Source organism: Bufo gargarizans, chromosome 2 (assembly GCF_014858855.1).
Source record: "Bufo gargarizans isolate SCDJY-AF-19 chromosome 2, ASM1485885v1, whole genome shotgun sequence".
NCBI classification, from domain to species: domain Eukaryota; kingdom Metazoa; phylum Chordata; class Amphibia; order Anura; family Bufonidae; genus Bufo; species Bufo gargarizans.
Genome location: NC_058081.1, coordinates 708,388,276 through 708,412,552, shown reverse-complemented (window position 1 = coordinate 708,412,552; position 24,277 = coordinate 708,388,276). Strand labels below are relative to the sequence as shown.

The 24,277-nt window shown below is 44.7% G+C and overlaps 1 protein-coding gene and 1 long non-coding RNA gene across 2 annotated transcripts in view; one reads left to right on the top strand and one right to left on the bottom strand.

Moving 5' to 3' along the window:
• The window catches only part of LOC122929083, a 39,812-nt gene extending 38,529 nt beyond the window's left edge, over nt 1-1,283 (top strand). The window contains exon 5 of the long non-coding RNA XR_006387954.1: nt 871-1,283. This is a non-coding gene — a long non-coding RNA (uncharacterized LOC122929083). The remainder of the gene's footprint in view (nt 1-870) is intronic.
• A 1,702-nt stretch (nt 1,284-2,985) lies between these two features.
• Nucleotides 2,986-24,277, bottom strand: part of SCN1B (sodium voltage-gated channel beta subunit 1) — a 35,697-nt gene continuing 14,405 nt past the window's right edge. The window contains exons 2-6 of the mRNA XM_044278647.1: nt 17,547-17,713; nt 12,197-12,434; nt 9,103-9,244; nt 7,158-7,256; nt 2,986-5,758 (exon numbers count right to left, since the gene is read on the bottom strand). Coding sequence (XP_044134582.1) covers nt 7,190-7,256; nt 9,103-9,244; nt 12,197-12,434; nt 17,547-17,713 — 614 coding nt within the window. The 3' untranslated portion in view covers nt 2,986-5,758; nt 7,158-7,189. The remainder of the gene's footprint in view (nt 5,759-7,157; nt 7,257-9,102; nt 9,245-12,196; nt 12,435-17,546; nt 17,714-24,277) is intronic.

Here is a 24,277-nt window from a genome sequence, read left to right as displayed (position 1 = left end):
CGGAGTGCTTCCGTGGTGTTTCTGTCCGTCCCTCCACACTGCAAAAAAATATAACCTGTTCTATTTTTTTACGGTGCGGACAGATCACGGACCCATTCAAGTTGAATGGGTCTCAATCCGTCCTGGCCGCCGCACCAATGTTGCCCGTGAATTAGGGACCGCAAATTGTGGTCCCTAATGCACAGAACGGCTGTGTGCATGAGCCCTTACAATCAGACTGGTCAATTCCAAAAAGTTGTATATGGAGGCTAGATTCTCTTTCTTACAATCAAACTGGTCAATCTCTCCTTTTCACAGCCTAAAGAGATGCACCTTCTCTATCATCAGATATAAATAAGTATATAAATATCCATGGTATCTTCAGGGGAATACAGTCTCTGAACTAAGGGCCCTCCTGTCCTTTGGTTATGGTGGGCAGCTTGTAGCTTATAGTGTTCCCACCACATGCAGAGGAGGCTGTAGCCAGACTAGAGGTGATTACCTTCTTTGGCAAAGTAGTCCACAATCCCTCTGCCTTGGCTAAACCTTCTGGAAATTCTTTCCCTTCTGAAGGACTTGCACATAAACTGCTTGTATTTTGTAGGTGACTTGGATCTCCCTATAGGAGCTGCTCCTTGCTGCTCTGAGATGTTCCCTCCTCAGCAGACAGCCATAAATTCCAGAGTCTTCCTCCTGGAGAGGAAGGGAGGAACCAGCCCTTGTTGCCACATGGGGGCTTCCACTCCCTATTACAACCTTATGGGATTTGTAGTACATGCACATAATACACGAAATACAGTGATATCCACACTTTCAGTGCTTTGCAGTATATTTCAGCACGCTGCAGTTCTACACCATGAAAATGTCTAATATTCTCTTTCTATTTTCTAGTGGTCTCATGAGTCAGGGTACATCTTTTGGGAAGGTGCTCTTTGCCTTCTGAAGCTTCTCTTAGATTCTGAGGTCATGACCGGGATCTCAATGTAACAACGTAGAATGATGTAGCCATCGAACTTCCATAAAACAACATTCATCCTAATGAAAGTCACCGCTCTGCGTCTGTGCAGAGCCATATGATGAGGACCACCACCCCAGAGACCTCAATGAAGATGTCTACAAGCATCGGGATCCTATGACTTCATGATAATACAGCTTCTGTCTACTTATCTTTGGTATTGACCCTTCCTATGGTGTCTGGCTCTGTGAACCCCTCTGCACTATTGTAATCACTTATTTCCTGCGATTATATAATCATTATGCATTGTATAACTTTTCATTAAATTGTGCTTTGCATGTAAGAAATGTCTGCTACATTTATCCCTCTTAAGGACCCCGCCAGTTTTGGCAGCGATGTTTTCATTTTTCTTCCTCAGCTTCCAAAAGACAAAACTTTTTTTTTTACGTCTCCAACAACATGGCTTGTTCTTTACTCGATGGGTTGTATTTTGTGATGACACCATTTATAACAACAGTTTTTTCTGTCAACGGAGCTGTATGAGGGTTTTTGTTTTTTTCATTTTTTTTGCAGGGTAAGCTGTAGTATTTATTGAGGGACATACAGCTTTTGGATCATTTGTATTCATTCTTTTTGGTGGGAGGTGAATGTGGTATTGTGAATTTATATTTTTGGACATTCTCCACAAGGAATAAGTACATTGACCAACAGGCTGGCACCGCTTATTAATTTATTGTGCTGGTTTATTTATTCAGTTTGTAAGCCCCCCTAGGGGACCTGATCTGTTGATCGCTTGTGCAGTACTATACACTGCAATACTTGTGTATGGCATTTGTACTTGGTTAGCAGAATTAGAGAGCTGCTGCGCTCCAGCGAAGGTTGTGTCCCATTCACTGTTTACAGAGGCGCACCCTGTTACTGTGGTCCTGATAACTTTGTAGTTGTTACTGGGGTCTGTGTGACCAGTGCTAGGGATGGTCTGGCTAATACTTAAGCATTATGGCTTAAAATTGAAGGTGTTAAGCTGTAAATAAATAAATGTGTGGCTGATATTAGTTTTTTTTGTGAAAACTGGGGGTTCCATCTTCCGTGACTGATATCGGAGACTTTGTGGTAGATATTGGGGCACGGTGGTTGGCAGTGACAGCACTATGGCTGATACTGAAGACTTTGCTGCTGGTATTGGTGCAAAGTAAATGATATTGAAGTTGCTATTGGGACACAGTGGTAAGCACTGGCAGTAATATGGCTGATTTTGGAGACTTTGTGGCCAGTGCCGGTGTAACGTGGTGGCACTGGCATCACTGTGGATGATACTGGAGACTTTGTGGCTGGTATTTAGGCACTGTTGTTGGCACTAGCAGCACTATGGCTGAAACGGAGACCTTGTGGCTGCTATTGAGATACTATGGTTGGCACTAGCAACACTTTCGCTGATACTGGAGACTCTGTGGCTGGTATTGGGGCACAGTGGTTGGCACTGACAGCGCTATGCTGACACTGTAAATGTTGCAGCTGGTATTGGAGCACAGTGGTTGGCACTGACAGCGCTATGCTGACACTGGAAACGTTGCAGCTGGTATTGGGGCACAGTGGTTGGCAATGGCAGCGCTATGGCTGATACTGGAGATTTTGCGGCTGGTTCTGAGGGCCTGTAGTTGGCATTGACAGCACTAAAACTGACATGAAGAATCTGTGGCTGGTATTGGGGCACTGTGGTTGGCACTGGCCGCACATTGACTGTAAATTGATATAATCCCTAAATTATCACATTCCATTTATAATGTTGCTATGGAGTCTCTTACATACCAGGAGGCCCTCACCACATCAACATCTCAGAGTTACCTACTTACCATTAAGTGATTATTATGGCCTCAGTGGGCAGCAGTAACCCTTGGGCTCTGCTATTGCCTTCATCTGGTTTGCTGTAAAGTTGCATACATAAAACATAGGCATCTGGAACCCAAAGGGCAGAACGACGAGCCGCCCGCCCTCCTCAACATATCAATCCATACATAAGTAATTCACACGACAGACCTTGTATAAAGTCATTTTAGATGTTTATATTGTCAGATCTCTTTATTTGTCTCAGTCAAATAAATAGAATATTTTATCTAAAAAGAAAAAAGAAAAATAAAGAAAAAAACATTGTGCGGCCCGCACGTTTCCCAGCCTCAGATTAACAGAAAGTATGCAAAATTATATGTAAAAAAAAATAGAAAGAGTAACAATATAATAAAAGATGAAAAGAAAAATACATTTTACATCAGGGATTACCATGGTGACGGCGGGTGATGACAGACAGACAAGTTCAACCCCTTCATCTCCAGCTTGAAGCATCTGGCTGGTTCAGGAAGGGTTAAGAAGCAGGCACAATAAGACAGTAGAAGCTTGCTTTGCAAGGCTGCAGCTTGTTGGTACAGTAAAATTCAGCATGCATCATACATAATTTGCGGCTACGCAGTAGCCCTACTAAATCATATGCTACTGAGGAGGTTTGTATCGGCATGCCAAGTTCTCCATGAGGCTTTAAAGGGCAACTCCAGCCGAAACCAGGAAGGGTTGACTGCACTTAATCAAGATCTATGAATCACAGGGTCTAGAATCCATTGATCGGGCGCTCATGGATGAGAACTTGCTTCCAACGAGCTGCTTCAGTTGCCCAGGAGTCTGTGGAGTTCACATGAAAGGTACATGGAGGTCACTAGAGAAGAAGCACTTCTCATTGTCATTGTATGCACAAAACCACAGCTGAACATTGGTTACATGGGACACCACTGGCACACCAGGGATAACTATGAAATCTCTGGACCACGAGAGATATCATCAAAAATGATTGCTAGGTTGTGAGAGTTGGGCCCACCGGTCATTGATGCCGTGGCCACCAAAGAAAGGACTCCGAACCCCATGATTGGGTCACATTGAGTTCTTGTAAAGTGCTTCATCCCTGGATCACCACAGATATGGGATGAGAAATATGGTGACCACATAACTAACCATAGAGTTGCTTTGCAAGGTCATGGAGTCAGTAGTGGAGCAGCTCTTTGGTAGAAGGACCTTATACAAGAGAAGATCTCAGTTTCATAGACACCTGCCATGATAGATAGATTGTAAATAAATGCAGAATTTTCGCCTGGAGTTGTCCGTTAATTATGGGGAGGGATATTTACTACACCTCATGCACCATAAGGGGATGACACAGAAGTGACTTTGGCCAAAAAACCTAAACAGGTTGGGTTCTGCACTAATCGTGTACGGCAGATCATTCACCGAGGTGCCCCCTCTAGAAACGCCAATAATTAGCAGTAAAGGGGATGTCAGGTTTGGATCAGCGACCACTCTCTTGGTAATCAGCTGGTATCATTCAGGGTGGTGGCAGCTGACCAGTCAACATGACATAGTCCCCCTAGACAGTATGCCTCCGTCATGGGTCATAGAGCCAATCTAGCCTCCATATTGATATGTTTAGCTTGTAATACCCTGTATGACCACATGGTGTGCTGTTTAAAAGAGACCTGTCCATGAGTGACACAGAGTTCCACCTAGTGGTAGACATATTTAGTGCAGGAACTTACATTTTCTGATATAGCCCAGTGCAAGAATTACAAAAATACATGCTTTGTGGGTGAATATATATCCTCATCGATTGGGGCAGACATTTTTGAAACAAAACCCCTCTATTGTTGGACGCAATAGGGGGCTATAGGTGACCACTGGCGCTTTCAGGAAATTTGGCCGCAGCGTCCTACCTCGGGCTTGCATTGGATCTCAGAGAAGGCCACCCCCTCTGGATTGCCGAGCCTCACAGGGGAGAAGCAGCCTCGTCAAACCTTCCTCTTTGGATCATACATAATAGAATCTAATTTTATTCTCTTTTTTTTGTTAAGTGTTTTCTCTGTATTACAAAATAAATAACATGCTTTGATAAAAAGTCATTTAACCCCTTCACCCCCAAACTTCAGAGACCCAGTACACAGCAGGAGTTGGGGAATCACACTTGGATTTCACCCCGGCAGGTAGTTCACATTCATAACGTCGTCCCGGTATCCATTGCGGAAGCCGGAACAGCAGAGCTGAGCGAGTTCTATCCGCTTTTCCAATGGGTATCTCCCCCATAATGCCGTCCTGAGCATTGACGTGTAATTAAAGCTTCGAATGTGCGGGGGTTTAACTCATCGGGTGCCGGACCACGTTGTCGGACAATACTTTGAGAGCAACCCCCCCCTTCCTTCCTGGCACGGTTGAGTAAATGCAACATTTTTTTTTTGTTTGCAGCAGCAGCAGCAGCGAAGAAAAGGATATGTGCTTGGAGCGACATGCAAGAAATATTTAGGGTGCCCCTTAGATTGAAATTTTAAAAATTTTCTTCGAGAATATCGGATGTGGATTTGATGGTCGGCTCCTGTGAACGCAGCCTCCTCTCCCCACTTCATGCTTCCGAAGCAAACAGCGAGCAATAAAAAGCAACAGCAACGCCGCGAAAAGCAAAAGTCTTACTTTCCATGGAAGCATTTATTTTATTTATTTTTTAAAATTTCCTTAACCCCTTCATTGCCGGTGAGGTAGCAGTGAAGACGCAAAGGAGCATTGCATATGTGCGTGAAGAGCATCGAGTCTTGTTGAGTCTTCTGCATAAAAAAAAGCAACTTGGAACAGATCCTGACGCACTCCTGGGGGAGAGAGAGAGTGGCGGCAGCGGCGATAGGGTTGGCGGTGGTGATAGGGTTGGCGGCGGCGGCGGTGGGCTCATTGGTGACCTGTTACAGATTTCGATCCTCCCAGCAGTGTTCACATTGCTCCTGGCTCCATCATACCTTCTTTCCGCTGTTGACAACATGAAGGGAATCATTTAAAGGGGAAGAAACACTTTATGCCCAAGTCGCTTTTAGCATTCAGGACCTCACCGTCTTTTACCGTCTTGCACAAATGAACTCCCAGCCATACTGGGGCACACATTTGTTTTGGTGTTTTCACCCTTCACCAGTACAGAGCTGGCACTGGTGGGCTGGATGAGATGCCTTACATGTAGCTCGGGGGGGGGGAAGGGAGTACCGGTTCTCATCGATCTCATCGAAGAGACCCGGCGGCTGTACAGTTCACCATGGGAAAAAAAGTATGCAAAGTTCAGATGAATGCTCTGGTTTGGCTGGGTATAGGCTAATTTGCATACATTTCCCATGGAGCATTGCACCCCCAAACAGTAAGAACCGGTATCTCTCTCGATTAGGGATGAGCGAATCTGTGGAAGTTTGGGTTCGCCGGATTTGGACGAACTTCAGGTAAACGTTCGGGACCAATACTTGGCCCTAAACCCTATTGAAGTCAATGGGGACCCGAACTTCACTTTATTATTTTCATTTTTTTTTACATGGTTATATCGGAAAAGACAGAATGCAAAACAAATATGGCCATTTAGGGGTTAAAAAAACCTCACCTCATCCAGTTGATCGCGCTGCAGAAGCGGCTTCTTCTATCTCCACTGAACAGGACCTGCGATGTGCGCGATGTGCGTGATGACGACACCGCGCTCTCTCACACGTGGTGAAGTCATCTCGCACATCGCAGGTCCTGTTCAGTGAAGATAGAAGAAGCTTCTGCAGCGTGATCGACTGGATGAAGTGAGGTTTTTTTTTTAACCCCTAAATGGCCATATTGTTTTGCATTCTGTCTTAAGAATACAATTATTTTCCGATATATCACCACGTTATAACGGAAAATAATAAAATCACCCGAACACTTGAACTTTTGTGAAAAAGTCTGGGTTCAGGGTCCGGGTACCCGAACTCGCAAAGTTCGGGTTCACTCATCCCTATTCACTACTCTGGATCTTGCTATTTCAGAAAACCGGTGGCTTTCTATGTGGCGGACGGGTCGTTGCAACTGCTACCTCTGCACCCCCTTTAGCACCACCCCTGGTCTTATAGAAAAAAAATTACATTTTGGGGGATATTTGCTAAGGCCGACGATTTGGTCGCCGGTCTTAGTTCCTGTCCGCTGCAGCCGGCCTCTACTTAACTTAGGAGCGTGGTCCGGTAGACGTTCAACAAGATTAAATCTACGTCATTTCCCTCTTTATGCCTCCTTTTCTCAAAACTCGAAAAAAGAGGCATAAGAAGCAGATTTTTGCCAACAAAACACCTTTGCGACAAAATCCGCGCCTTAATATGCCCAAAAGTGGCGTATCCTTTTTCATAAATGACCCCCTATATGTCTGGCCACTTACCTGGTTTCCCTGTGTCGCTGTCCCGGGTCCTGCTATTCCTGCGGCTGCACTCCTAGGCAATTGTCTTTACTTTCAGAGGTTATTGCTAAATAATCTGAACTGTGAAAGAAGGCAAAAAAAGGGTCAAACCGCGAACAATACAATGCAAACAATGCGGGGCACGTCATGCGTATAAACGGCCCTGCGAATAACGAGTAGGTCCGCCTTACAGTTAATATGCGTCTTCTGACACATTGTGATTTTTACGTAAATTTTTGAATACATTTTTAACAGTTTGAGCGTCGTTTCCCTGATACAAAGCTCCAAATAACCTGCGCAGGCGCAGCAGGAATTCTATCGTGTAGCTCTATGACTGTGCTGTGACTATTATAATATACAATTACAATTTATTTAATCTGGCATCCAGTAGTCCGGTAATTCTGATAATCCGCAACTACACAGAACACCAAGAGGTTCGGAAATCAAGAGAGAGTCTGTACGGAAATACTGTAGACATTGGGGCACATTTACTAAGCTCTCCTATTTTCAGGAGTATTTGTAACGTCTGTCTCTAAATTGCCTCAAATTTATGATCCTGTAATAAATCAGCGCAAGGCCCCTTTCACACGAGCGAGTTTTCCGTGACGTGACGGGAACGCATAGCACCCGAACTGAATCCTGACCCATTCATTTCAATAGGTCTGGCAGATGAGAGTTGTTTTTCACGCATCAGTTCTGCGTTGCGTGTGAATCGCAGCACGTTCTATATTCTGGGTTTTTCACGCAGTGAATGGGGCTTCAGTGAAAAACACATTGCATCCGGAAGCAAGTGCGGGTGTGATGTGTTTTTCACTGATGGTTGCTAAGAGATGTTTGTAAACCTTCAGGTTTTTTTTCACACGCGTGAAAAGCGCAACAAAACTGATTGCACCCGCGCGGAAAAAACGACTTGCTTGCAAAATGGTGCGAGTTTCACTGAACGCACCCTGACACAATCTGTATCGTTTGCGTGAAAGAGGCCTTCATTATTTGGTTGATGTCTGACCTCTAGTGGTTGTTTTCTAGTAAGACAGGTTCATATTCACCAAGACTTGTCACAAAATGAAATAAAGTCACAACTCTGTCTCATTCAATGCAAAAAATTGTGCAAAAATGCAAAACAGAAGGGAAAAAAGTAGCCTGGTCCGGCGTGGAGTAGAAATAAGACCATTTAGGCGTCTAATTCAGGAGGGAAAAAAGGCGCGCCAACACAAATACATCGGAAATAAGACGACTACGAAATCAGTCTCAAAATAAGAATTACACGTACAAGGTGCAAACGTCTCCTAAACAGGCGAAAAATCAGTTGCTAAATGAGACTTAAAAGAATAAGACTTTTACTCCTAAAAACAGGCACAGACGCCATAGTAAATGTGCCCCAATGACTTTGAAGAGACTCAGTATTTTCTTTCCAGATCTTATTAGGAGATTTCTACCCTGACAAATAATCATATATGTATTTTACAGCAGTGATTGTCGGCTGATCCAGAATATTTGATAATCTGGCATGATTTGGATATTGTAGATGTAGAAGTTTGCACAGTCGGATGCCATACTTGGCACGGCCACTAGATGGTGCTGCATATTAACAAATCTATGGAGGCTTATATTTCCCAGCTTTGGGATGTTATGGCAGATGATGGGATTTTTTCAGTGGAGTTTTAGTCATACTGACATAGGAATTCTGCATTTTATATCCAATTAGCTGTTACCAGCCCCAGGCAATATAGGTTAGACTGGAGGATATTTTGATCTATTGCACGCAGTGACGCTGGACAATAGAAATTTTGCTACAGGCGGATGCAGAAATAGGAAAATGCTAACACCCCTCCCCCGCCACATCTTCATGAGTGGTAACCCCATTAGTCTGAGCCGTGGGGGTCCAGCATCCATGAGGCTAACATATAGTCCCACACATTGCACTCACGCGTTCTCCAGAACTGCCTCCTCCCCGGCGGCGGCAATCTTCCGATAGCAGTAGATCATTTCGACCACCAGCCATATGGTGAGCACCACGATGAGGACGTACATCATGATCTCTGACACGATAGAGGCGACATCTCTATTCCCTGCGTCGGGGACACAGAATCGTGTAACACTCAGTCTGACGTCATATTGGCTTTTACACTTGAGCTACAGTGTGATATATTCTCCACTCACTGCCAAAGCTGCATGCAAAATTTTTCCTTTCTTTTTGTCTCATCTGTCATTCACTTGTGTCCAAAATATAGACGGTTTGATCCAACTTTATTTAAATAAACGGTAAGCTTGCGTCTTTTAAAGCATTTGGTGTAGAACACGTTAAAGCTCCCCCTAGAGGAGGCGATAATATTTTGGATCCTCTCATCAGATACCTGGGAGTTAATTTCTGCTGGGAACTTATGTTTCATTATGAACATTCACTTTGTCCCTTAGGCTACATTCACACGACCGTAGTGTTTTGCGGATCCAAAAACACGAATACCGGCCAGTGCGCGTTCCGCAATTTGCGGACCGAGCGTGGCCGCCACTATGATAGAAAATGCCTATTCTTGTCAGGACTATTGCGGACAAGAATTAGCATTTTCTATCTTTTTTGCGGGGCCGTGGCACGGAGCAACAGATGCGGACAACACGCGGCGTGCTGTCGGCATCTTTTGCTGCCCCATTGAAATTAATTGCAAAAAAAATTGCGAAACGGTTGCAGGACCCATTCATACGGTCGTGTGAATGAGCCCTTATACTGTAGCTGGGCGTCAGCGGCTTCCGGCTGTTGTGGGACTGCAACTCCCAGCATGCTCCATGCACCTCTATTAGAATTTTAAAACCAACCAAACAAGTGTGCATGCTGGGAGTTGTAGTTTCACAGCGGCTGGGGGTGCCGGAGGTTGCTGAATCTTGCCTTATAATATGAGAACTATATTCATTTATTTATTTATAATTTTTATTTATTTTTTATATTTGTTGCCAATTGTTACAACTATTTGTATTCCTTTTAGAATCTGCTACATTCATTGCTCTCCGGGTGTTAACCCCTTGTGATTCAGCAGCAGTTTCTCTTATTCACCTTCACTGACGCTAATGAGGAGGTCAGTGTGTGCTACTGTTCACACCCAGCAGTTTTTTTCTCTTTGCATGCTGTATGTATATACCAGTGAGGGGGTGAATGTGTGTTACATAGGTGGTGAGTGTAGCTAACTCCTTGCTACGCCTGAGGGCTCATGTACACGGCCATAGTTTGGCAAAAAAACGCGGATCCGATGCCGGACTCATTCATCTGAGTGGGGTCGCTAAAGATGCGGACAGCACACCCTTGTTCTGTTCGCATCCGTAAGTCCGTTCTGCGGCCCTGCAAAAAAAATAGAACATGTCCTATTCTTGTCCGTTTTGCAGACAAACATGGGACATTTCAGCAGGAGTAAAACAAAAATGGCGGCATGCACTCTACCAGTATCCGTGTTCTGTGAATCTGCGAAACACTTACGGCTAATTTCAGACGAGCATGTCCACTGCCGGAAACACGATCCATGTGGACTGGACACTTCTCCTACGACAGGATTGCACAGCATTATACATGGTGAGCCAAACGTCGCAGGACACCCTTTTATTTCAGAAACGAGAGGGAAAATAAAATATCGGAATACCCCAGCAAGTATTGGGTAAGGGGGGCCTATCTTTTAGGCTATGTCCGGAACATGGCCGCCATCTTGAAAGCTGTCATATTGGATCAATTTTCCCAATGGGAAGCGGGTCATGTAGCATATCAGAGAAGATCAGAATTTACTCAGAAATCGATTGCAGCAATCAGATGCTGCAATATCTCTTGTGGTTCAAAATGTATCAACACAGAAAGTTCTGTGTTCAGCACCAGGGATTGAACACGTCAAATAGCTGTGCATCACAGGGAACGTTCCCAGTTGTTGTTACAACTTTCTGTGTTGATAACTTTTGAACCACAAGAGACATTGCAGATCTGATTGAGGCAATCGATTTCTGAGAAAATTCTGGTCTTCTTTGATATGCTACATGACATCCTTCCCATTGGAAAAATTTGCCAATATGGAGACTTTCAAGATGGCTGGAAATGTTCCTAAAAGATAGGCCACTCCCCCATTACTTGCTAGGGTATTCAGATACTTCATTTTCCCTTTTGTTTCAGAAATAAAAGGGCGTCCTGCGACTTTTCACTCACCCTGTATATCATTATAATGCCTGGTAAATCACGACACCACAGCTGGAGTGTCAGAGGTTGCCACCCCTGGCCTAGGGACCTCTTTCACACGTAGGTGAATTGTGGACGTGTGCTGTCTACAACACGCATCCATTGACTTTAATGTGTGTGTTCACATGTAACTGGTTTTCCATGGACAGCGGGTCACCTGTGGTGACACCATGGAGGCCTGTCCTATTTTGGTCAGGCATTACAGATACCTCACACATATTATAGCTCCATGAAAACCACGGACCCAACACGGAGGCGATCAACGGTTTTCACAGACCATGGGTAGGAATTGCTTTTCAAATTCATTTTCAGCCTAAGGGCTCATGCACATTGATCGCGGAGAGGCCACCTTGATTGAAGAAAACCGGCCAAAGGACCTGCGGTCCACCACGCGCGTCCAGCGTGATCATGTGGTGATGTCTTCACGCTCGCCGCAGGTCTATCAAGATGGAACTGGACAGCCTCTCCACCAATAAAGTGGATGGGGTGAGTATCATTTATTTTTTTAACCTCTAATTAAACCCTGAGCACCTGAATGTGAGTCTTAGATGCCGTGATCAGCGTTGAATATGGCATCTGAGGGGTTAAATGACGGGGGGAGGGCGCCATCGCCGTTCCCAGTCATTGAGCCCGCTCCATACAATGAAAAGCGATTCGTGACAAAGTCATTCGGAACGAATCAAATTTCTTGACGAGGTTCGGTGAAGCTGCAGAATCTAATTTTTCAAAACTTCACTCAAGCTTTAACGCTGGGACAAAAAACTGATCCTTTGCTAAGACTATACACACGGAGAGCAGCCCCTCCCCCCCCATGACTCACCTTTGTCCACTACTGTCACATCAATGAATTTGGTGACGTTGGTGTTGTAGTCGTGGCTATCAAAGATAAGCGTGCGGTTGACGCGGCACATGTAGGTCCCCGCGTGGTCGTAGGTCACGTTGGTGATGACGACAGACATGTCCTGCAAGTCTTCGGAGTGACTGCTCCCATTCCATTTCAGCCGCCCTGTAAAGCGGTCATCTACGACGCTCAGCTGCGGATACTGGTACATAAGTATCTGTCTCAGAGAAGGAGACACAAGAGAAACATTACCGTCAGCATAGAAAAAAAATTCTAATGTAAAATTAAAAAATGTAATTTATGCAAATGAGCCACTAGGAGCAATGGGGGCATTGCAGTTGCACCTAGAGGCTCAGCTCTCTTTGCAACTGCCGCGCCCTCTGCATTTTGACTGACAGGACAAGACATAAAGAAGTATCACTGCATTTTGTGGAACGGAATGTCCTGCCCTTTGTAGAAGTGTCCTATCTTTGTCTGCAAAACAGACAAGAATAGGACATATTCTGTTTTTGCAGGATGGAGATATGGACGTGGCCCCATTGAAGTGAATGTGGATCAGATGCGGATAAAAACCACAGTCGTGGGCATGAGGCGGTTATCAGGTAACGGGCAAAAATGGACCAGGAAGCCTCTGGGGTCATCGAAAAAGTCCTCTCTGCATATGATGGACTATGCTAAATCCTTTGTGGGTTTGCTGCTTCTTTAGGAGGACTACATATCTGCTGGAGGACTGGGCAGACCAATGTATATATGTTGAGCTGTATATAAGGCATGAGGGATGAGATTCTTCAGGAGAACCAGGGTCTTCTGGAGAGGTACAGAGGACTGGTAATGCCCGGGAAGAGGCTAGTGCCAGCAAAGGACAGAGCATTGTGACGTTGACGTACTGCACCACCATGTAGGTAGGACACATACAAACTATGAGTTGCCACCCATGCTGCTCAGAGTTCCACACAGCTTCCATCACAGGACCCACCTCTGAAAACTAGACTAAGTTCCTCTATGTTCCTGCCGGAAAAGAAGAACTCCTTAAATCACAGTGGACACCAGAGACTATCAGCAGTCCCAGGATCTCATTAACAGCTGAGACTTGTGGGGCACCAGGGGAAGAACATGGCATAATTGGCAGCAGAAGCCTTGTAAATGTGGTATGGTTTAAGACCAAAGGTTGCACCATGTGCCACAGCAAGAACCTCACTGAAATTTCCCAAATTTTGCAACTATAGTGTATGTTAAAGCATACAAGTAAACAGCTTGGTGTTTGGGGGCACTGTACTCAATGGGGGAGATACTATTCAGGTCCTTGGTGGGATTAGAGAGGCTCCATGTTAGAGGCCCAGAGAGGCAGGTTTGGTGGAGAATAGTGTTGAGGGAACTTGTGTTTTAAGTTCGGCGTCTAAAGTTTGGGTTTGGGTTATCGAAGATTTGCGTTAAGGATTCCGCTACCACGGACCAAGTTATGGTCCGTGGTAGCGGAATCCATAACGCGATTCTTCGATAACCCGAACTTCAGACGCCGAACTTAAAACACAAGTTCACTCAACACTAGTGGAGAATAATTGCCCTGCAGGCCTGTGGCATGGTCTGGTGGAGTAGTTGTGGACTAGAATGGACTGTGGGGGTCACATTTATTAAGACAGTTTTTTTAGATGCCAGTCTTAATAAGCCCCTGCGATGGCGGTGGATCTGCCGAAGTTATGCAAAGGTGTCGGCCTCTCCATAACTACGCGCCGCTTCTAAATGTAAGACAGCTTCCTTGCTGTCTTACATTTAGATCATTCTCTACGCCAAAACCAGGCACAGAAAGTGGTAAATGAGACGGTCCTGCCGGCTTGCCCCCTTCCCTGCCCACGCCACGCCCACTTTTTTATACCTGGCGTGAGCGGGGAAAAGCCGCAGACTGCGGCACAAAGGTCAGGCGTCTTTCTGTTTAATAAATGACCCCTTGTGTGTTAGCCAAGTGTGAACGAGGTGCAGAACTGAGACGTGGCCTGTTGGAGAAGTCCTAGGCTAGTTTAGACTGTGTGTGAGCTGAGACTGGCTCTGGTGGAGAAGTCCTGGACTAGTTTGGACTGTGTGTGAGCTGAGACTGGCTCTGGTGGAGAAGCCCTGGACTAGTTTGGACTGTGTGTGAGCTGAGACTGGCTCTGGTGGAGAAGCCCTGGACTAGTTTGTAGTGTGTGAGCTGAGACTGGCTCTGGTGGAGAAGTCCTGGACTAGTTTGGACTGTGTGTGAGCTGAGACTGGCTCTGGTGGACAAGTCCTGGACTAGTTTGGACTGTGTGTGAGCTGAGACTGGCTCTGGTGGAGAAGCCCTGGACTAGTTTGTAGTGTGTGAGCTGAGACTGGCTCTGGTGGAGAAATCCTGGACTAGTTTGTAGTGTGTGAGCTGAGACTGGCTCTGGTGGAGAAATCCTGGACTAGTTTGTAGTGTGTGAGCTAAAACTGGCTCTGGTGGAGAAGTCCTGGACTAGTTTGGACTGTGTGTGAGCTGAGACTGGCTCTGGTGAACAAGTCCTGGACTAGTTTGGACTGTGTGTGAGCTGAGACTGGCTCTGGTGGAGAAGCCCTCGACTAGTTTGGACTGTGTGTGAGCTGAGACTGGCTCTGGTGGAGAAGCCCTGGACTAGTTTGGACTGTGTGTGAGCTGAGACTGGCTCTGGTGGAGAAGTCCTGGACTAGTTTGGACTGTGTGTGAGCTGAGACTGGCTCTGGTGGAGAAGCCCTGGACTAGTTTGTAGTGTGTTAGCTGAGACTGGCTCTGGTGGAGAAGTCCTGGACTAGTTTGGACTGTGTGTGAGCTGAGACTGGCTCTGGTGGAGAAATCCTGGACTAGTTTGTAGTGTGTGAGCTGAGACTGGCCCTGGTGGAGAAGTCCTGGACTAGTTTGGACTGTGTGTGAGCTGAGACTGGCCCTGGTGGAGAAGTCCTGGACTAGTTTGGACTGTGTGTGAGACAAGTGTGAGCTGAGACTGGCTCTGGTGGAGCAGTCGAGGAAGAGATAGAACTGTGAGTGAGCGAGGTGGACACCTAAGACGTGGCTTTGCTTTGGAGGTGTGATTGCCTGGAGAACATGTGGTGGAAACATTAGAGGAGAGTAAAGTGACATCAGTCCATCTAAATTAGGAGACTTTTTTTTTATCAGCTGTACTCACAGAGTCACCCAGGCTTTAAAGGCATGCACAGCATCTGATCTCCAAACCTCCCAGTTCTGTATGATTAAACTAATAATTTTGCTGCCTAGTTATACATCGATAGGAATAGAGACTATTATTATGGGGGTCATTTATCAAACTAGTGCAAAGTAGAACTGGCTCAGTTTCCCATAGCAACCAATCAGATTCCTCCTTTCATTTTGGACAGCTCCTTTGGAAAATGAAAGGTGGAATCTGATTGGTTGCTATGGGCAACTGAGCCAGTTCTACTGTACACCAGTTTGATAAATGCCCCATATAAGAATTATGGTGTTCTCCTGGCTTTGGAAACAGAGGGACCGAAAATGTCCTTCAATCCTCTATCAAGTAAAATCTCTTGCTTAAGTCTAGGCCAGCTGTATAAGCAGACCGCAGGAGCTGTAATATCAGCCACAGAGGTTGTCACCCAGCTTTCCCAGGAACAGAAATAAGTTAAATCTATATACAGGGATCTTCTGAAGAGCGAAACTAATGAAAATAAAACAACACCTAAAGCTTTACGGATCACAGCGCACGGCATCATAATGAAGAGCTAAAAATAAGTGACGTGATTGAATATTTATATCGCTCATATCTAAAAGATCCGGCAACAAGGAGCAAACTGCAAAATAAATGTCTTTGAAGTTTGAAGTTCAAAATGACTGCAGGCAGCACAACGAAGACGAATACAAGATGTATAACTTATACCAGCTGTACATATATAATTATATACAGGAGATACCCAGGTTATACCAGCACGGTCCATATCACTATATACAGGAAGATGTATAACTTATACCAGCTGTGCCTATCTAATTATATACAGGAGATGCCCAGGTTATACCAGCATGGTCCATATCACTATATACAGGAAGATGTATAACTTTATACCAGCTGTACATATATAATTATATACAGGAGATACCCAGGTTATACCAGCATGCTCCATATCACTATATACAAGAAGATGTATAACTTATACCAGCTGTACATATATAATTATATACAGGAGATGCCCAGGTTATACCAGCATGCTCCATATCACTATATACAGGAAGATGTATAACTTATACCCGCTGTACATATATAATTATATACAGGAGATGCCCAGGTTATACCAGCATGGTCCATATCACTATATACAAGAAGATGTATAACTTATACCAGCTGTACATATATAATTATATACAGGAGATACCCAGGTTATACCAGCATGGTCCATATCACTATATACAGAAGATGTATAACTTATACCAGCTGTACACATATAATTATATACAGGAGATGCCCAGGTTATACCAGCATGCTCCATATCACTATATACAAGAAGATGTATAACTTATACCAGCTGTACATATATAATTATATACAGGAGATACCCAGGTTATACCAGCATGGTCCATATCACTATATACAAGAAGATGTATAACTTATACCAGCTGTACATATATAATTATATACAGGAGATGCCCAGGTTATACCAGCATGGTCCATATCACTATATACAGGAAGATGTATAACTTATACCAGCTGTACATATATAATTATATACAGGAGATGCCCAGGTTATACCAGCATGGTCCATATCACTATATACAAGAAGATGTATAACTTATACCAGCTGTACATATATAATTATATACAGGAGATGCCCAGGTTATACCAGCATGGTCCATATCACTATATACAAGAAGATGTATAACTTATACCAGCTGTACATATATAATTATATACAGGAGATACCCAGGTTATACCAGCTGTACATATATAGTTATATACAGGAGATACCCAGGTTATACCAGCATAGTCCATATCACTATACACAGAAGATGTATAACTTATACCAGCTGTACATATATAATTATATACAGGAGATACCCAGGTTATACCAGCTGTACATATATAATTATATACAGGAGATGCCCAGGTTATACCCGCTGTACATATATAATTATATACAGGAGATACCCAGGTTATACCAGCTGTACATATATAATTATATACAGGAGATGCCCAGGTTATACCCGCTGTACATATATAATTATATACAGGAGATGCCCAGGTTATACCAGCAGGCTCCATATTACAATGTACAGAACATGCCTAGGTTATACATGGTATTCCCTGAATATTCTGCTTTCTTCTGCATTACTCACCAGGTCAAATTTCTCCATCGTGTCTCCTTTAAAAAACCACTCCGTAAAGGTTTTGGCGACCGTTTCTCCTCGCTTCTTGCAGGAAATGCACCGGATTTTGAATTCATGCCCGTAGACGGCCTCTGTCTCGGGATCCACCTCCACGCAGCCGGACCAGCAAGTGTATGCTACGTGTGAAGAAGGACAAAGTTACTATAGATTATCTGTACATATTCTCCAAGCTTTGGAAAACTACAACCCTCAGCAGGCATGACAGCGACAATGGTTCTATCAACATTTTAAATGATTCAGAGAGATTTCCACTCAGTTTCCTGACCACTGAAATTAAAGGGGTTATCCTCAGGGTCCTTGTGCTAGGATATGCCCCCAATATCCGAGTGCGGGTGCCACCTCTGAGACCCACACTTATACTTAGAATGCAAAGTGCCCGAGGACGCACAGCGCATGCGCAGCCGCCCTCCATTCATTCCTATGGGAGTGCTTATAATAGCCAAGCGCTGGCTCGGCTATTACCGTAAGCCCCATAGAAGTGTATGGAGCGACGGCCGCACTTGCGCTGTGTGCTTCCCATTCGTTCCAGTGAGACTTCCTAAATAATAACCGATTGTGCCACTTCGCTATATTCACCGCTCCCTTAGGAATGAATGGAGGGTGGCCGCCCCCATGTCCGGTGCACCCTCTGCCACTTTGCGGGCTCCATTCTAAGTATAGGTACGGGTCTCAGAGGTGGGACCCGCACCTATCAGAAATTGGGGGCATAGCCTAGGTTTATGACCCCAATTTCCAAGATGGGTATACCCCTTTAATTCCTGGATATCCCCTTTAAATTGAAAGGCAGGGCAAGGTCCTAAAGGTGCTTACCGCTGAGTTCTTGTTACAGTTGTAGCCATTTTACACAATCCTCTCTGAGGCTACTTTCCCATCGCTCTGGACGCCTGACCGGGCAAAACTGCCGAGAATCGGCCACAGCATGGAGTGGTTTGTGTCTGGGCGATTCTCAGCACTGTTGCCGGAATGTGCTTGGATCTCAGCTGGACCCCATTATACTTAATGGGGCCGGCAGGCATTGAGTTTGCATACGGCGGCGCCGAATCCGGAGAATTCCGGCAGGCTGTTCCCATAGGTGAAAGTATCCTGAGCTTGTAGTGTCAGGAGATGCTGACATAGAGACTTGCTGTCATCATTCCAGTCCAGCAGAGGGAGCCAGTTCCCAGCTAGAGATAACAGGGGAAGACAAAGCCTGCTGCACAGGAAGAGCAGTACAGCAAGTGCACGGGGGAAAGGCTGCACTAATGAGCGCTCCACAATTAGTAGGCTACTTTCAATTCCGCTATTGATATCCGTCATAGTTTATCAATAGGGAAAGAAAACGCTTCATTTTTGTCCCCATTCATTGTCAATGGGGACAAAACTGAACTGAACGTTTTTCTGTCCGCGGTGTGGTGCAGAGCAAGACGGATCCGTTTTCTCTGACACAATAGAAAACTGATCCGTCCCCCATTGACTTTCAATGGTGTTCATGACGGATCCGTCTTGGCTATAGAAGACATAATACAACCGGATCCGTTCATGACGGATGCAGGCTGTTGCATTATTGTAATGGAAGCATTTTTTCAGATCCATGACAGATCCGCAAAAAACGCTAGTGTGAAAGTAGCCGTAGCAGTCCGCACAGGAAAATACCAGCAATTGCCGGTAGAAAAAAATTACCGGCCTTGGCAACCCTCATTGAGATCCGGCAGAGGATCTCAGTACCGGAAAAAAAAAAAACGCTTCCGTTTAGTCCTCATGCACACTGAATGGAAAGAGATGTGTTCAGGATGCATCAGGATGTCTTCCGTTCTGGCAGCGTTCCGTTTTGTGATAGGACACAAATCCGCTGCAAGCTGCGGTTTTGTGTCCGGTCATAAAAAGAAAAAAAGAAAAAAGATTTGGCACTGATCCATCACCCATTGAAGTATTTAGTGACAAATCCGTTTTTTTTCCGTTTTGATTTCACACAACCGCATCCTAACGGAACAGATGCACATTCTATGTTTCTATGTGTCGGCAGATAAGAACCATTTGGCCCATCTAGTCTGCCCAATATACTGAATACTATGGATAGCATTCTGCTAGCATTTCCTGCTGCTCTGTGACATTGTCTGCCTACCTTTAAGTCTTCTGAAATAATGACCCCTAAATCCCTTTCCTCAGATACTGAGGTTAGGACTGTATCACTGATTTTATATTCTGCTCTTGGGTTTTTACGTCCCAGGTGCATTATCTTGCACTTATCAACATTAAAGTTTAGTTGCCAGATTTTTGACCATTCCTCTAGTTTTCCTAAGTCCTTTTCCATTTGGTGTATCCCTCCAGGAACATCAACCCTGTTACAAATCTTTGTGTCATCAGCAAAAAGACACACCTTACCATCGAGGCCTTGTGCAATTTCGCTGATAAAGATATTAAACAATATGGGTCCCAGAACAGATCCCTGAGGTACCCCACTGGTAACAAGACCATGGTCTGAATATACTCCATTGACTACAACCCTCTGTTGTCTGTCCCTCAGCCACTGCCTAATCCATTCAACAATATGGGAGTCCAAGCCCAAAATCTCTAATTTATTGATAAGCCTTCTATGTGGGACAGTATCAAAAGTCTTACTAAAGTCTAGATAAGCGATGTCTACTGCACCTCCTCCATCTATTATTTTAGTCACCCAATCAAAAAAATCTATAATATTAGTTTGACGTGATCTCCCTGAAGTAATCCCATGCTGTTTTTCATCTTTCGATCCATGGGATTTTAGATGTTCCACAATCCTCTCCTTAAGTATGGTTTCCATTAATTTCCCCACTATTGATGTCAGGCTTACTGGCCTATAGTTGCCCGATTCCTCCCTACTACCTTTCTTGTGAATGGGCACAACATTTGCCAATTTCCAATCTTCTGGGACGACTCCTGTTGCCAGTGATTGGTTAAATAAATCTGTTAATGGTTTTGCTAGTTCACCGCTGAGCTCTTTTAATAGCTTTGGGTGTATCCCATCAGCCCCTGTGACTTATTTGTATTAATTTTAGACAGTTGACTTAGAACCTCTTCCTCTGTAAAGACACATGCATCAAAAGATTCATTAGTCTTCTTTCCTAACTGAGGTCCTTTTCCTTTATTTTCCTTTGTAAAAACTGAACAGAAGTATTCATTGAGGCAGTCAGCTAGTTCTTTATCTTCTTCCATATACCTTTCTTCTTTTGTTTTAAATTTTGTAATTCCTTGTTTTAGTTTCCTTTTTTCATTTATGTATCTGAAGAATGTCTTATCGCCTTTTTTCCCTGACTGAGCTAATTTCTCTTCTGCCTGTGCTTTAGAAGCTCTTATAACTTGCTTGGCCTCTCTCTGCCTAATCTTATAAATTTGCCTGTCATCCTCGTTTTGTTTTTGTTTTTTTATAATTACTAAATGCCATCTATGTATATGTGTATGTTCGGCGATCACTCAAAAACACAACCATCGATTTCAACAAAACTTGGTGTGGCAAAACCAACCTCGCCACTGTTTGCTGAAGAAGCCTGGTTGCCAGCCTCTTGCCCCAGGATTATGGGCCCTCTCATCAGCCCATGCTAAACTTAAACCCCATGGCGATTTGACTGTTTTTGGCATCTGAGCACTGTTTGGATATATTGAGCGCTCAGATCCAAGCCATCTGGGGATATGTTAAATGTCTATATTTACTGTAATGGTTGGGACATTGTATATTTGAATAGTGATGTCTGCCCTATTGTCCCCACGTGTGTATTGGCGATTTCCCTTTGTCCTGAGAGATAATTGAATTACTCCTCGGTTGTCTCCAGGACAGAAGACATTGTTTAAAACTATGTATTCTCCTGCCTGTGATAATTACATCAACCCATTGTGTAAGGTAATTGTATCACAGGCAGAGGGGAGGATTTTGTATGGGAGTGTTTTAACTGTAAAGCTGTAAAGGATTGGCTGCTAGGTCATGTCCTCAGTAGTGATGAGCGGCAGGGGTCATATTAGAATTCGCGATATTTTGCGAATATTTTGTAGAATATTCGTCGAATATTCGCAAATTCGAAAATTCGTAATTTTTTTTTCTCTCAAAAAATCGGCAAGGTAATGATTGTGTAATATGCGAATTTTCGTATTCGAATTTTTTATTGCGAATTTTTCAACTTACAACTATTAGACAAAGAAGATTATAGCACTATATTAGCTAAATTGCTCTATATTCGTTTTTTTTTGAATATTCGCTATATTGCTATAACTTAGTTTTTTCGAATATTCGTAATATTCTAAAACAAGAATATATAGCAATATAGCGAATATTCGAAAAAAACGAATATAGAGCAAAATTCGCAAACACTACTACTCCTAAAGTCAAGTATATTGCAGCCTTCTTAGGCTACTTTCACACTTGCGGCAGGACGGATCCGACATGCTGTTCACCATGTCGGATCCGTCCTGCGGCTATTTCGCCGTGCCGTCGGACCGCCGCTCCGCCCCCATTGACTATAATGGGGACGGGGCGGAGCTCCGGCGCAGCACGGCGGTGCACGGCGAAACCTGCCGGACTAAAAAGCCTGACATGCAGTAATTTTAGTCCGGCGGCCTTTCGCTGTGCACCGCCGTGCTGCGCCGTAGCTCCGCCCCCGTCCCCATTATAGTCAATGGGGACGGAGCGGCAGTCCGGCGGCACGGCGAAATAGCCGCAGGACGGATCCGACATGGTGAACAGCATGTCGGATCAGTTCTGCCGCAAGTGTGAAAGTATCCTTATTGGCCCACAAGCTAGAAGCAGGGAGGGATCATGTGTACTGATTAAAAAAAAAAAATCTAATAAAAAATAAATAAATAAAAAATTAGAATATTCGAAAATACGAATATATATAACTATATTCGAAATATTCGCGAATTTTCGAAGTACCTATATTCGCGATAAAAATTCGAAATTCGAATATTTGTGATCAACACTAGTCCTCAGTTCCCAACCAGGTCCATGGGGGTGATAACCTTGTTGGAAAATGTGTATAAGTCAATGCTTGTGTGTTCAATAAAGAGTTCCTGTTTTACATTCAACATAGAGCCTCGTCTCATGTGTATAGGGATTGCTATACGCTGTATACTCCCCTGGCTATAACTCCTAGCTCTTGTAAGAGCTGTTCCTGCTCTCTGGATTTAGGAGAGGTTCACCCACTGGAGCCTGGAGCCTTGTCGTAGGTCCAGGGTGGGTAGGAGACGGTGAGACCTCAACCAAGCTTCGGCGGTTCGTGGGGTCTGCAGTGCTTATGGGTCAAGTGGAGTGCTTGGAGTCCTCGGGAAGCACTAGGAGCATCCATTGACGGAGGTACCCGGTCGGGGTGCCAGGAGATCCGTTACACTTGGTGTACACAACCCTTGCTACCTGGAAAGAAATATGGTGGGGCCACAGCTCTCTCTAGGACGTACTGTTCCTGACATATTCCCCAAAAATGACCTGCATTAGCCAATACAAGCCTGCAAGCCTTTCTCTTCGTATCCCAACTGCTATACACACAGTCACATGTCCTTTATCAGCCAATAAAAGCTTGCAGGCCCTTAGTCTCCACATACACACAGTTTACTCCCGGTTTCCATAACAACCCAGCCCACTGCTGTAGGTCAGCTTTAAAGGGGCAGGGTGCTGTGGATGACACTGTTAAGGGAGCGGAGTGCTGTGGAGGTCACAGTTCAGGGGGCAGGTAGGATGGCCATTCAGGCCAACCTCAAAAGATGAACTGAAAAACCCCACCCCCAGGTCCCGATAAGGCACGCCCCCGATCTGGTTAGGCTACGCCCCCTCCCCTCCACAGTCGACAGAGATTTAAAAAAATAAAGGTAAAAATCATCTTCTGTCAGCTGCAGGGGTGGGAGGGAGGATGACTTTCTCCCTGCAGCTCATGCTCAGACAGCACAGTGCTGCTGTCTGAGAGTGAGCTGTTCAAAAGGATATCCCTGTGTGAGATATTCACAAAAAATGCATTAGCCAATAGAATCCTGTTCACATGACCCTTATCAGCCAATAGAAGCTCGCAGGCTGTTAGTCTCCACATACACACAGTTTTACACCAGGTTTCCATAACAACACAGCCATTTTTCTTCACTGCTGTAGGTCAGCTTTAGTCTAAGGCTAGACGACGACATATGTTGCACGACACATACTGCACAACTACACTGCTACATGTGTTGCTCGACACCAATGTGGCGCTACAATTTTTATAATGATAGTCTATGGTGTTGCACTGCGACATGTGACATACTGCGACGCGACAGACTCAGCAAATGTCGTGTCACAATCGCAGCATGTCACATGTCTCAGTGCGAGACCATAGCCTCTCATTATAAAAATTGTTGATACAAAATGTTGCGCGACACATATCGTCGTGTAGACCTAGCATTAAAGGGGCAGGCCACTGTGGAGGTCACTCTTAAAGGGAGGGACACTGTGGAGGTCACTGTTAAGGGGGCAGGGTACTGTAAGGTCACTATTAAGGGGGCCGGCCCCTGAGGAGGTCAAAGTTAAGGGGATGGGCTGCTGTGGAGGTCCCATTGGTGGCGGGCACTGTGGGAGGGGTCAGTGTTAAGGGGTGGGGGGACTGTGGAGTTCGCTGTTAAGGGGGCGGGGAGCTGTAGAGGTCACTGTTATGGGGGATACTGTCGATATCTTTTAACGACACACACAAACATTCAATGAAATAGATGAAATATAC